This window comes from Tigriopus californicus, chromosome 9, assembly GCF_007210705.1.
Source record: "Tigriopus californicus strain San Diego chromosome 9, Tcal_SD_v2.1, whole genome shotgun sequence".
In the NCBI taxonomy this organism is placed as follows: Eukaryota; Metazoa; Arthropoda; class Copepoda; order Harpacticoida; family Harpacticidae; genus Tigriopus; species Tigriopus californicus.
In genome coordinates this window covers 884,582-897,376 of record NC_081448.1, presented here as the reverse complement: position 1 = coordinate 897,376, position 12,795 = coordinate 884,582, and the positions used below count along the sequence as shown (strand labels likewise).

Genomic DNA, 12,795 nt, shown 5'->3' with positions numbered 1-12,795 from the left:
TTAATCAAAAAGGTTATTGCTTATGATGATTTGGTCAAATGACATGCACTGTTTGTCAAATTAACAAATGGCACAACAAAATAGCGAACTATGGTTTAGCAGATTAATAATACATTTTTGCTTCATTATTCCAATATCCCCGAATGACTCCCTTTTCCAATAATTCTTATTTAAGAAGATGCCGTAATCAGTGGCCAAATTTCCAAATCCTTCAAAAAAAAGATCCTTAGTTAGCACCCATTAAAGTTAAAGTTAATGATATTAGAAGCGCTATTTTGAACATTTTCTGATAAAAAGAAAACATCCCCTATTTGAAATCGAAAACAAATTTTTGACAAAATGAGGTTGCGTAGATTATTATTTAACGTAGTCCCGCTCAAGCTCACCGCTGCCGTCGGAGTTGGTGGAACTAAAGTTTTCTTCACCTGAAATATGAGTTGAAAAAGTCTTGCATACAAGGAGTTTTTGGCTGTTCGTCCAAAGAATGTGAGTTAAAATTAATGGAAGTCCTGAGTCTTCATTGGAAACTAAACTAAAACTAAAAACAAAAAACAAACTAAAAACAAATGGCATACTGTTTTACTTTTGAGCCGGTAGATGGCAGTTCGCGTAGTTCGAGTGCGTTGACCCCAAGACTTGACAAAAACTTCACCTATTGGACGTTTAAGCAAACAGTTTGACGGGAACTAATGGCACAAGTCAGGAACTATTTGCCCGTGAGAGTACCTAGAAACCCAGGATGACCCAATGCTCAGCTCCCGAAACTCCTGATTTGGGAAGTGTATTAACATAGGTTTTGGTTTGGGCTATAAGAAGCTAGATTTACAATTTAAAAACCTGGACATTAAACAGGCAAAAACGTAGCTAATTTGGAAATTGTGTCCCTACAAGTTCCCAAATCTAAGAGTCTTCCCCTAAATCTGGTCAACCTTAAGAAGCCGTTGGCAAATTGTTTGAAGTTATTAATGCCTAAATGTATGAGAAAAGGTGAGCGAGGCATGGCTAGGTGCCTCCGCAAGACGTTTTGTTCTACCCGTAACTTCAGTTCTACGCCATGCAGCTTTTTGCTTGTTGGAACATCTCCTCTCTAGCTCACCCTAGTGCCAAAATTAAAACGTGATCTCGACGTATGCCATAGGTTTTCAGGCTTCGTTGTTTTTTTCTTTACTCGCCATCAGCGAATCAAGCTAAATATTGAAACAAGTAGATCTTTCCATGGGAAAAATTCAGTGAATGTAAGCAAAATCACCTCATTTAAACGTAGTTTTAAAACTTCTAAGCATCAACCCTCACCAACACATGCGTCAGAAGGCAACCCCTCGCGTGAAAATTGTCGATAACATTAAACTCTAGATATCGTTTTTCCTCTTCTGCAGGAGGTTCTTATTTTCCAACCCTTCAGCAAATTCATTCATCTCTTCTTCATCCAATTGTAATACTATCTTCCTGAGTATGAGGAAAGTGAGGGTTAAACTTGGCAAAACAGCCTTTCAACCTGTTTCAAGCGAGTTTTTAGTCCATGAGGTCAGCCATTCTGGTGCGTTTAAAAATGCCAAATAATTTGGCCCACATGATGTCATTTCGAAATTAAGTCCGAAATAGTCAGAATATTCGTTTTTATGTAACAGACTTACACATGTCAATGAGTTGACCAAGAGATAGACACATTAGACCATTTTCTGTTTAATGTTGACATTAAAAAAAACGCAGACAGATAGATTGAGTGCCGCAACTGACGTTGAAATCTCCTGGAAAATAACAGTTAGCCGTTGCCTGTACATACATGTCCGAAAGCATTCCTTACACGTGTATTAAAACTATATATGATAAAAATCCAAGGAGTTGGGTCAAAGATTCGGACATGAATGAATCTTAATTCAAATGAGGTGATTTTTTGTTTTTCTTGACTATTTCGCTTTTTGTTTTTTTTACGCAATCAGACAGGCCGTTTTTTTACATTGAATGACATTCTTTGCATCGGTTACACAATCTGTAAATTGTTCAGCCACCCAAAAAAAGTTTCCCCCAATTCTAACAGTCCACCACTCTTACTTTCTTTTCTTCAGCCACTTTTTTTCAAGTCATTGAAACATGTCTTTCCTTTCATTGTTTTAAAGCCAACAAAAAGTGTCCGTCTTGTTCATTTTCAATTCGAGTCCCAAAAATAGCTTAGACTATCCCTGCACAAATCAGTGATTTATTGATACTAGATTTTGCAATAGTTTCAACTCGCATGTGTGAATACGCACAACGTGTGTGGGTGTACTGTGACTAAAACTATACGTTTGCTGGAAAGGTAGATTCACTCTTCTCGATCGTTGTCCGGAGTTAGGGTGTGCCCCAAATTGTGAACCTGTCCATTGTCTGAAGGTTGTAATTAACCTTTCTTAGATTAGCATGAGCTTGAGCACCTGTCTCGAAACCCAACGTCAGCCCCTCAGACAGCCGTACACCCCGACGAGCATTTAATACAAATTTGATTACACCCCTCCAGCTTAATTCAGGAAAATTAATATCCAAGACGAGTCGGGGAGGTGTTGCACAGCTCGACAGATCTCGAGCGGCAAGCCAGATTTTTGTAAATGGAACATTGACCTGTTTTGATGTTGAATTTTGCCAGCAAAGTGTCTGGTCTGGACGAAGGAACTTCTCTGGGCTGATATGCGAAACTCGTTCCACACATCCAAATTAAGGAAGTTGGATAAGAAGTAGGCGAATCTCGCCAATTGACCATAGTAATGCATATTCAGTGACCCTGCTGACGCCTCTTGATTATCTTAGAATCAAGGCATACCCAGTAAACAATTCAGGGAACGCCCAAACGTGTCTTTTTTTCCCAACCGGCACGTCATATCCCTTTTCTATGCACAGAATGCTATATAATAGCCCTTTTGGGTGCAATTTCAGCCCCTTTTATCACCAAATCTTGCTGCAATTCATTGTGCTTACTCCGGCTGTGATGATGTGGTTTTAGTGTAAGTATTGGGTCTCAACCCATTTGACATTATTCTAGCACGATCTCCCAGACTCCTTTTGGGATGGTCGCCCCAAACGCGGCGTTTTTCTGGTGGTGCTTCGGTCCATTCACGAGTCTTGCAAATAGCCAAGTTCGCGCATGCAAGTCAACTCTGAGCAAATCACCCCAGAATCGTCCATTGAAGTCCTGTTGAAATGAGCAATTATGAGTCTGTTCACTAGCCCCAGAAATGGCCTGAAAATGAGTTTGAGCTCGATGTTCACGAATTCGCCCAAGGTCAGCGGATGAATCGATGTTAAAAGGGTTGAAAAGAATGGAGGGGGCTCACAATTTGCCTTCACGAAGTCATGAATCCTGCCGGTCTCGCTTCTTACAGCAGTAACAACAATGGCCATCAGAAGTTGAACTTGGTATTGATTCTCGGTTTTTTTCGTCTTCACGCGTCTCAAGCTGAAATGCTTCATCATTCGGATAAGTTGATAACATGCGAGCCCCAGATACGTAGTAGACCTCTGATCTTTGGCATGTTCGACGGGAATAGTATCACTTCTAAGCCTCGAAGCATTTGATTTGGGCTGTCCTTTCTTCCACGAGTCTCCTGCCGGTAGAGGCAACCCTGAAATGGTTTCGACCTCATCTGTAATGTGTCAGTAATCGATTTCTTTGTGTTTTAACTCTCCTAATTGAGCTTTTAAAACCCCATTTGTTGCCCTTTTGTTCTTGAAGAGCCCAACCAGAAGCGTCGAACACGAGATTCTGTCTTCCAACAACCTATCAACACGAAAAGGAGCCAAGACGGGAATTGATTTTTGACGTTGTGACATTTCCAATCCGGCCATTTCAATTTCAATCCCCTGGTCCAATCAAGAACCTCCAACCTCAGATGTGGACCTGACTAGGGTTGACGTAGCAAATACTACCCCATTGTTCGACTCCAAGAAAGGAAGGAGTTTCATGAGAATGCCTGATGGGATGATGCCCTGATCAAATATCCTTGACATAATCAAAGTATACCTATAGGATCGTCGCGGTAGGGAACCCTTTAATGAAGGCGCAAGCGGGCTCTTACTCTCCCATGAATGCACAGCAGATTGATAATACCTCTCGTCTTACGTCTCATGAAGCCCTCTGGACGCAGTATTTATGCAGCCACGGTGCTACTGCCCCTCTCGACCCAACATTGATTTAGATTGTATTGGGCACACACATGAGTTACGCAAATGAGGCCTCTGTACAATGAGATCGTGTCTAGCGCCCGTCTTGAAACCCTGTACCCTAACCTCGAGATCAGGGCACCATGGGTATATTTATATTTAGTGGTAGTATATCTAGCGTGGCTCAATTGCTTATTCACCATGAGCTGATATTTTAGAACAGATTGGTAACTACTTGATCCCATGTTCGAGAGTCCTAGCGACGCTTCGGAAGCTTTGTCAACCAAAACACAAGGCGTGAAGACAAAAGGGTCTGAAATTCACACTTCCGATTGGAATTGACAACCTTTTCACACCTCACCGTCCACTACAAAAGCCTCGTGAGTCTCGGATTCCCCGGTGTTTGAATGAACTCTGCTGCCTCTTCACCTTGTGTCCGTAGAAGTCCGTCCTCGTCGATCGTCGGTCGTTTGCCGTCCACACTCCTCCAAGGAGAGGGGGTCTCCATCATAAAGTTGGTGGCGGACTCGATTTCCTCCAGATTCTGGCGTCCTCCGACAGCTGACGAGCGCCGATGCCGAGCAGCGTGCGTGCTCTTTGAAAGCGCATCAAAGAGACCGGTTTGGCGCCCCGGGTTGTCAGCTCTGAGGCATATGGATGGATCTGTGTGTGTGTGTGAGTAAGTGAGCGTGTGTGTGGATTGTGGAGGCTGTGGAACTCCACACTGCTTTTTTTGGCGTCGACAGAGACAAAAAGCGCACGCTGGGATGGGTGGAAGATGGTTTGTCGTCGCACCCTGAGAGACTTGATATCAAAAGACGAGCTAAACGGCCTCCAGTACTTGATCGAGCCTTCATGCGAGCACACTCCGATGTTCATATGTATGTGTGGATCCATGACAGTGAGTGTGTCAAAATATCTATCAATGTGAAGTGAGCATTCTCTGATAGAGCAGAAGAGAAAAGTCCTAATCAGAAAATGATACTTCAAATTTCAACCCTCTGATTGCTACAGAAACCCGCTGATGAGCGCCAGTGACAGTACAAGTGACATGATGAGTGTAAATGACGGAGTCGTCTCATCGTTATCGCCATCCTTGCCACTTCGAATGAGAAATGGCCGAGTCATGATGCTTTTTCTCCTGACTTTAACCGCGACCTCGCTAACATCATCAGTCAAAGGTAAGGAAGGAACGTCAGCCTCCCTTCTTCTTCTTCTTCTCCTCGTCCTCCTCCTCCTCGTCCTCCCACCTCCTTCCCTCCACTCCTTCTTCCTTCATCCTAGCTTTGGCTTCTCCCGGTTTACCATGTAATTAGCCTCACCCGCCAGGATTTCTGTCGCACTATCTGCAAATTCATAATGAGTAGGTTCACTTTCGAGATTCTTGGGGAAACATTGCAGTAAACACTTGTTGTGGCCCATCGGAGGCTATCTCTACGAGCTTGACGAGCTTGGTCCGAGTCGAAAGGGGGTGGGACATTCGAGGGGGCGGGTCACTCTGCATCCCTTTCCTTGGTAGTGGTGATCATTCTCCGGTGCTCTACCGCCAAACAATGGGTCTCCATGACTAATGATAGGTCCGTCGAATTTTTTCACCTACCCTGACTGACAATTATCTCGGCAAAAAAGAGAACGAAATAAAGATTTCTTCTTACCCGTCTGTTTCCCTGAGGAAAGTGTTTTTCATTCAAGTAAAAACAAACGTATTAAATGAAGACGTCCCTCTGGCGAAAATAGCGGAATTTGAGGTAAACATCAAACGTAAGTGAATAACCAGGAATGAACTTGTTTGAACCTTGTTATGTAAACATGTCTGAGAACGGTCAATTGTTTTCCACTTTTCTAACCCTACATATCTAGACCTTTTGACAAATTCATTAGACCCCAACCGGTCCTTGGGAAGTATTTTTATCTCTCTTGAGAACAAAAGTACAATAGCAATTTGGGAATGCCTGCTAGAGTCAATCAGTGAACTTGGATGCGGTGCATCTTATTTGGATTCGATGAAATTCGTTCTAAGAGAAGGTTTGGCGCTTGGTCGTTGTGCGTTGATTGACGAACCTAACTTTAAGCCCCCAGTGAGACGTTTATGTTGGTTCTTGACGAGAAAGTTGATGTATTGTAACTATTTGCAGGCTTGTTAGAGAGTCTTGTTTAGTGCCTTCGTCGCTTTTCCACGAGGGCAAAAAGAATCAACCTCGTTGGTCCCTAATGAGAAGTCCAAATATACCTCGGTTGTTCGGCCAGTTAGTTCTATGTGAAGGCTCCCCTCGACATTAAAAAATCATGCCCAGACCACCAGATCTATGGGGGGTTTGTGAATGCATCTACCTGACTGGATCTTTTGTCTACTGTGTGTATATGTCTACGCATGTCGATCTATCTGATGTAGTATCTCCGTGACTGACTGAGGGAATGACTGACAAACAGACTTTGCTTCCTTGGGCAGTGTTCTCCCCATTTCCCTTTATTTTCAAGCCATTTCTTTCTTTTATGGCTTTCCAGAAGAGGCTTCTCCTTCTGCCGTGTGCCTATTGTCTACTGTATGTAGTACGTGTGCATGGAGTCAGTGAGAGTATTTACTCTGTTCTTCCATTTTGGTGGAGCCACACAAGACGATTCCTGGCCGGCCAGGAAGGGTTAGCAGTACATAGTAATGTATATGTAGTATGATACTCGTATTTACACGGGGACGGACTGGCTTCGCATTATCCCATAAGCGGAAGACACGACACGAATCAAAGCTAGACGATGATTTTTTATGATCACCTGGTGAGATTGGGCTTTGTCTTTGGGATACCGATGTGTTTTTTCCGAGTATATAAGCAACTACTACGAACACTACCTGTATGAACAGACCTAGTAAATCCGTCTTCGATGTCGTAGTGGGTCATAGTGGTTACTCACTCACGCGAGTAAAACCTAGAAGCAGGTCCAAGTTGGTCATTGGTTTTTTTTGCTCACCGCTCGTTCCTGTCCATCCAGTTTGGTCTTGAGAACGAGCCAGAGAGGATCCATTCAGCCCGGAGAGCTTCCATAAATCTCTGCCTTTACATAGTAGATTGGGAAGGGAAAACTGTTTCGCTTGTGGGCCCTTGCATTCAATGGACATCACAACGAGAAGGAGGAGGAGAAGGAGGAGGCCAATTTTGGGGGGGAGTTATTAAGGGCCCAAATGCATGCCATGATGGTCTTGCTGATGATGATTCATGTTCTCTAAACACCGTTGGGGGTTAATGTGGTTGACTGCCTGCATGGCGAGTTGGTTAGTATCCTCGGCCTTATTTCTCTTAAGCCCAACTGGCCTTGTTGAACCTGGATGCACATTGCTTATTCACTTAGAAGTGGAGGAGCAACTATCTGAAGTCCCCCCCTTCTTCTCAACGTCCTTGTTTCTCGTTCCCTTCGTTCACATGAAGGCTTAAGAAGAGATCTCGGGGGGAAGTGGGTCATTGGATGAACAACTTTTGGGTCATTAGTGATTCGGAAAGGCGAGGAGCCATTGGGATGGCCACGTGAGATTTATGGACCGAGTGTGAGGGTGATTATACACATCCAATAAACCCCATTCAAATACCGACTTACCCCGTTAACATGGTCCCAATCACTTCACTTAAGCTTGAAGCAACACGATGCATGTCTTTGTCTTGATCGACGTGAAAGTAGGAAATGTCAGTTCTTGATAATTTTGTACGCGTCACATTCTCCACCGTTCGATTGAGACAAGGCATTCCTTGAAAAGGCGACATTCCTTGAATTCTCGTTGATCTGGCCGAGTTCAATTAGAAAGATTCAGAACGATCAGCAATGTAGAAGGAGAAACAGAAATCCCCAACTCCAATTGACCCCAGTGAACCTAATCTAAATACCTTCCTCCTCGTTTGAAGACTTTTTCCCCCTGTGTCATGTACTCATATACTGGATGAAAAACGGGTCAGGATATAGTAAGGAGCGATGCTTGACCGCTGCTCTGACCTGCTTGATTATTACTTGGGGATCTAGAGGAAAGTTTTTTTCTCCCTTCTTCACTCGTGTCGGAATTAGGCGTCCTCCCTTGTTCCTCCTTCTCTCCCTCTCACACTTTTTCGGGCCAATTTCTTGGGCCCGTCCCGAAAACTATAATTTAATAAGAAACGTGCCACGAGTTGCTTGCTCTTTACGAGTAGGATAACGGGAACCTGGAAGCGAGCTATTTGTGTACACACTCACACGCATTCATGCACATTCAAACACATTCATGGACAAGAAAGGTAAAGAAGGCATCGGTTTTGAGGGTCGAGGAGAGGCAGGAAATGTGGTAAATCCATCCATCGAGTTAGCATTAATTGGCGACCTGCCGGGCAAGTTCGTTGGAAATGTATATTCAATGTTTTCCATTTTGGACACATGTGAAGTTTTTCATGTGAACCCACCTAGGAAGGAGGAGGGGAAAGAGGATGAACACTTACTCACTCACTTTGGTGGTACGGATTGACGACCCATCTACTAGATTCGAAGGAAAAAAGACCTTGTCGGAATGACTCCTGAGATTCATTTCTTGAATGCTCACACTTCTCGAAATACTGAACGAGACCACGACAGCAGCATCAGGCATGATTTGAAGAAAACATTGCTTCCAAGTCGCCCAAGTCATTCGCAGGTTTTTGGGAGGCTGAAACTCAAGGAGCGGAAAACTGGAAAAATCTCCCGCTGTGCGTTTTGTGCGACTGTGTGTTTTGTATTCTTGTATTCTGGCTTGGAAATATGGACAAGCGAACAAGAGAATGACAGCACCGTTTAATGGTGTGCTGTTTTTGTGGTTAAAACTGTTGTTGTTCTATCCCTCTGGGATTCGCATCCCGCTCGAGGGTAGTATTCAGGTATGAATTTTGGAACTTCAATCAACGGCACTCACGAGATGGATTCAAATTTGCTCCACGAAACTACTCGAAGATTGAGATCTCGTCGTGAGTTCTTGGGATACTTGTTCCATGGTGCTTGGAAAAGCTGGGCAAAGCATTCGTTGGTCCCTGTTATTTTGCAGATCTCATTCAACCTCAGAAACGGAAACGCATGCGCCAAAGAACCCCCCACCAGCCTAGATGGCTTGGATCTGAGGCTTCGTTTTTTCTCAACTAAAAATCACAGATGCGGAAAATAAGACACTCGTCGAAAGTCCCTGTCATATCCTGCACAAGCTAGAGAGAATAGCAAAAACACCGCTAAATTTCGTGATTGATGCCCAATCCCTTCATGTCATCCGGGGTTTCGACCCATCACGAGGGATGAATTCTTTTCAGTGTTTCGTCTTTTTTGACATGGCCCGGAACGAATTAGTATGTAAATTTTGTGCCGGGCATGTCTCTTGTGTCTTTTGTAGTAAAACAGTTTCGTAGCACAATATTGAACCCACCACCCTCATGTCTCCCATAGAGCTTGGGCTGGGGAGATCCGACATTGGATAGGACATTGCATGCTCATTTTGATATTTAGGGAGTGCTTCTCCTGGTGTGGAGGTTTGGCTCGTTCGGCTCCTTCAGGCAAAATAAAAAATGTCAAGTCTTTGCAATGTTCACGGAGGAGGGAATCTCCGCCGCCTTTTGGCTATTACTTGTCGTTGTCAAAAGGTTGTTTTTTTGCCGACCTGAGTAAGATTCTTGTTTCCCTAGTTGATATCCCTGATGTTGAAGCGGAACTGAAATTTGTGCTCGTTCTCTTTAAGACCAGGCAGACATTCTCCTTGAGAAAGAAGTGCCTCCCCTCAATTTGAAATTACAAGTGTTCTAGGTTCTCGTAGATATGGAGCACTGAGACGGGATGTGTAGCGATAAAATCCATCTTAGTTTAACGGTCTGTGGATATTGGTTGAACAATTTTTAGTGGGCTTCATTTATGACATCTCTGGATGAACAAAGACTTTGGAGCTGACAGCCAACATGACACCTGGGTTATTTTCTGCTTGTCTAACCTTTTGGAATATTATGGGCGTACATACGGCAGCAGCAGCTCTTTTCTTTCTTTCTTTCCTCACTCCTCTCTGGCTGGCTGGCTGGCTGGCTTGTTTGCTAGTTGGCTGGTTGGTTGATCCTCCAACCAATATGACACCCATCATCCCACGATGGTTGCTCAACCATTCCCTTCATCCAATGTGACATCATCACACCTTCAGATTGATCCAAATTTAAACTCAAGGACCCACTGCGTTTCCAAGAATTGTGTAGACTTGAAGTGTCATTATCGCTGTTCGTGTTTCCCCTCCACGCTTTAATCCTTTTCTATCCGTTTTAGTGGTTGAAAATCAATGAATGAGACTTTTGAGAAGCCATTAAATGATAGGGACGCTTTTTTCTCTACGATATCTTGTTCGGATTGGCGAAATTTGAGACTGTTTTTGCCTGATCAGCCAACAAGACGATGGACGAGCATTAGAATCTTTGTGTCCGTCATTAAGTTTGAACGGGTCGTCGTCTCTGAAATTAGATCCGACCAAATTGAATCTTCATGTTCAAGCGCGTGTTATCCTAAGTTGCTTTGTTGTCTCAAAATTGAAAGTTATGTTCAGATTGAGTGGAGGGAATTTCTGATGCTACATTAACCCTTCCAACCAGCTTTAAGCTTCGGCGCTTGCTTGGTCTCCCGTTCATTCATCCGATATATCTAAGTAGAACTAGAAGTAATATCGCCCAGGGATCGGGGACAAAGAAGACCTACTGTGTAAGGCTACAACAGTACTAGTACAGGGGAAAAGGAGAAGGAGGAGGAGGAGGAGGAGGAAGAGGATGTTCTCTGGAATGAAATTGAGTTAGCTCAAAAGGAAACTTTATAAGATTGCGCGTCACCAAAGAGAAGCTTTAGAATTGTGAAGGGGGAGGGGGAAGAAAGGGGGTGGAGGGAGGAAGAAGGAAGAGCACTAACTGCGATATGAAAGTAATAAAGATCAGCCAAGCAAGAAATCTGCACCTTCGTCTCGAACGTTAATCCCTTTTCTATCAAGACTCACGATTCTTGTCCTGACGTGAGGCAAAAAAATAGGGGGAGGAAAGTCACTCGATTGGCGAGCAGAGCGAGTCCCTGTTAGTCTCATATGCTTAAAACCACATCGGAATATAAAGAGCCCCATTTTCCCTCCACTCCCTGAGCGAGGTCGTGAAATTGTTCCATGTGAGATGGACAACATCCTGAAAATTATCATAATGTACTTCTCCTATTCCAAGTTTTTGGATTCCCCTTTTCCCACTGGGACATCCCGGACTCCCGACCAATCTACTCAAAAGCTAATCGTGACGAGGTAACTTTCTGACTTTGGCTGGGACATCGGGAACCTTCAACTGGACCGTTGGTCGGGTGTGAGTTGTTGGGAGACGAGACTGAGTGATGACTAATCTTGGAGGATGGTGGATGGTTGGTCGTCCAACAACCATTCCATTTATCCCTCTCCTCACTCTGGATTCCCTTGGAATCCCCTTGTTCCCAAACTGGAGATGGTGGAACACCGACCAATGAGGACGAGGAGAGAGACCACGATAATGTCGAGACCCGAAGGCTCCTCAGTGTATGAGAGAGAGAGAGAGAGTTTCACTCTCGTTCTCATAACTTTGTGACTCGTTAAGATGAGCTTAAGATAGAACCGACCGACGTATGTACATGAAGAGTCTGGTCATTGATTCTGATGCTCAGAAACGAAGATAGACAAAGAAATGGAAACGGGCAGCTGAGATGATCTGTGAAGAAAGACGAAATGTCGCAACGTGTACCGTGTATCGATTTCGAATTCGGACGCTTGGGAAGAATGCCGAAATAGATTCTCATGTCGTAAGATCCATTGGCAATGACCCATGAAACGTGGTGGCAGAAGCAATAGTAGAAGAATCCAGTTTTCTCCAAAGATGAGAGGCAGAAATGATAATGACCCCGCGATGATCGGGGGTAGGGTTCGGTAGAGTAGAGAGAAGGGCGGAGGAGCAGGAGGAGGATTCCAGATGCACTTACCTAATAGGGTACAGTACACGAAATGCATTCGAGGAATCAAGCCAGAGAGTGGAGGAATTTGAGCCCGTCAGGAGGCGCTCTCGTTACATGTGTGTGTGTGTGTAGATGTATTTGTACGAGACATTCCTCCATTAATTGGCATTTCTTCTATATTTGGAGGAACTCTCATTACGTGCACAAGACGGGGAAATTCATCGCTCAACAACATCGAAGATTCGTATCAAACGGAATGCCAGATCAATCCTAGGTCCTTCCCCGACCTGATCCCCTTCCCTTTACTCTAACAAGAAGAATCGAGCTCGAATCGAGCAAACTTTTCGTCCGAGAGCGAGTTTTTCTCCCAGGCTCACTGCATTAGACCCCACTCACACATACACACATACTACATCTACATTTCTTCGGGAGTTGTCTATTTAGGTAAGACGGATGGGGGTGCTCTGTTTTACCGGTCTGGCGCTCATTGGTGACATATAAAAAAAGCACCTTTTGATGGATCTCAGAAACGGATCCATCTCTTCCTTTGTTAATGACTCTCGTCGCGTTGTCGAAGAAAATGATGCTTCCATCGCATTCGGCACTCTCGCAATCAGTCTTTGTCAATTATGAATTGGACACAGCTCACTGAAGGGAAGAGCCAAAGAGAGACCTAGAGACTCGTTGTATTACTTGGAGAGATTGGCAAAGAGAGCTGGGCTG

At 44.1% G+C, this 12,795-nt stretch overlaps 1 protein-coding gene across 1 annotated transcript in view; it reads left to right on the top strand.

Annotated features, from left to right (window-relative positions):
* Positions 1-4,874: 4,874 nt before the first annotated feature.
* LOC131886510 (latrophilin Cirl-like) overlaps positions 4,875-12,795 on the top strand; it is a gene marked incomplete in the record, with an annotated part of 31,397 nt that continues 23,476 nt past the window's right edge. Inside the window, 1 exon segment of the mRNA XM_059234873.1 lies at positions 4,875-5,312. Coding sequence (XP_059090856.1) covers positions 5,156-5,312 — 157 coding nt within the window.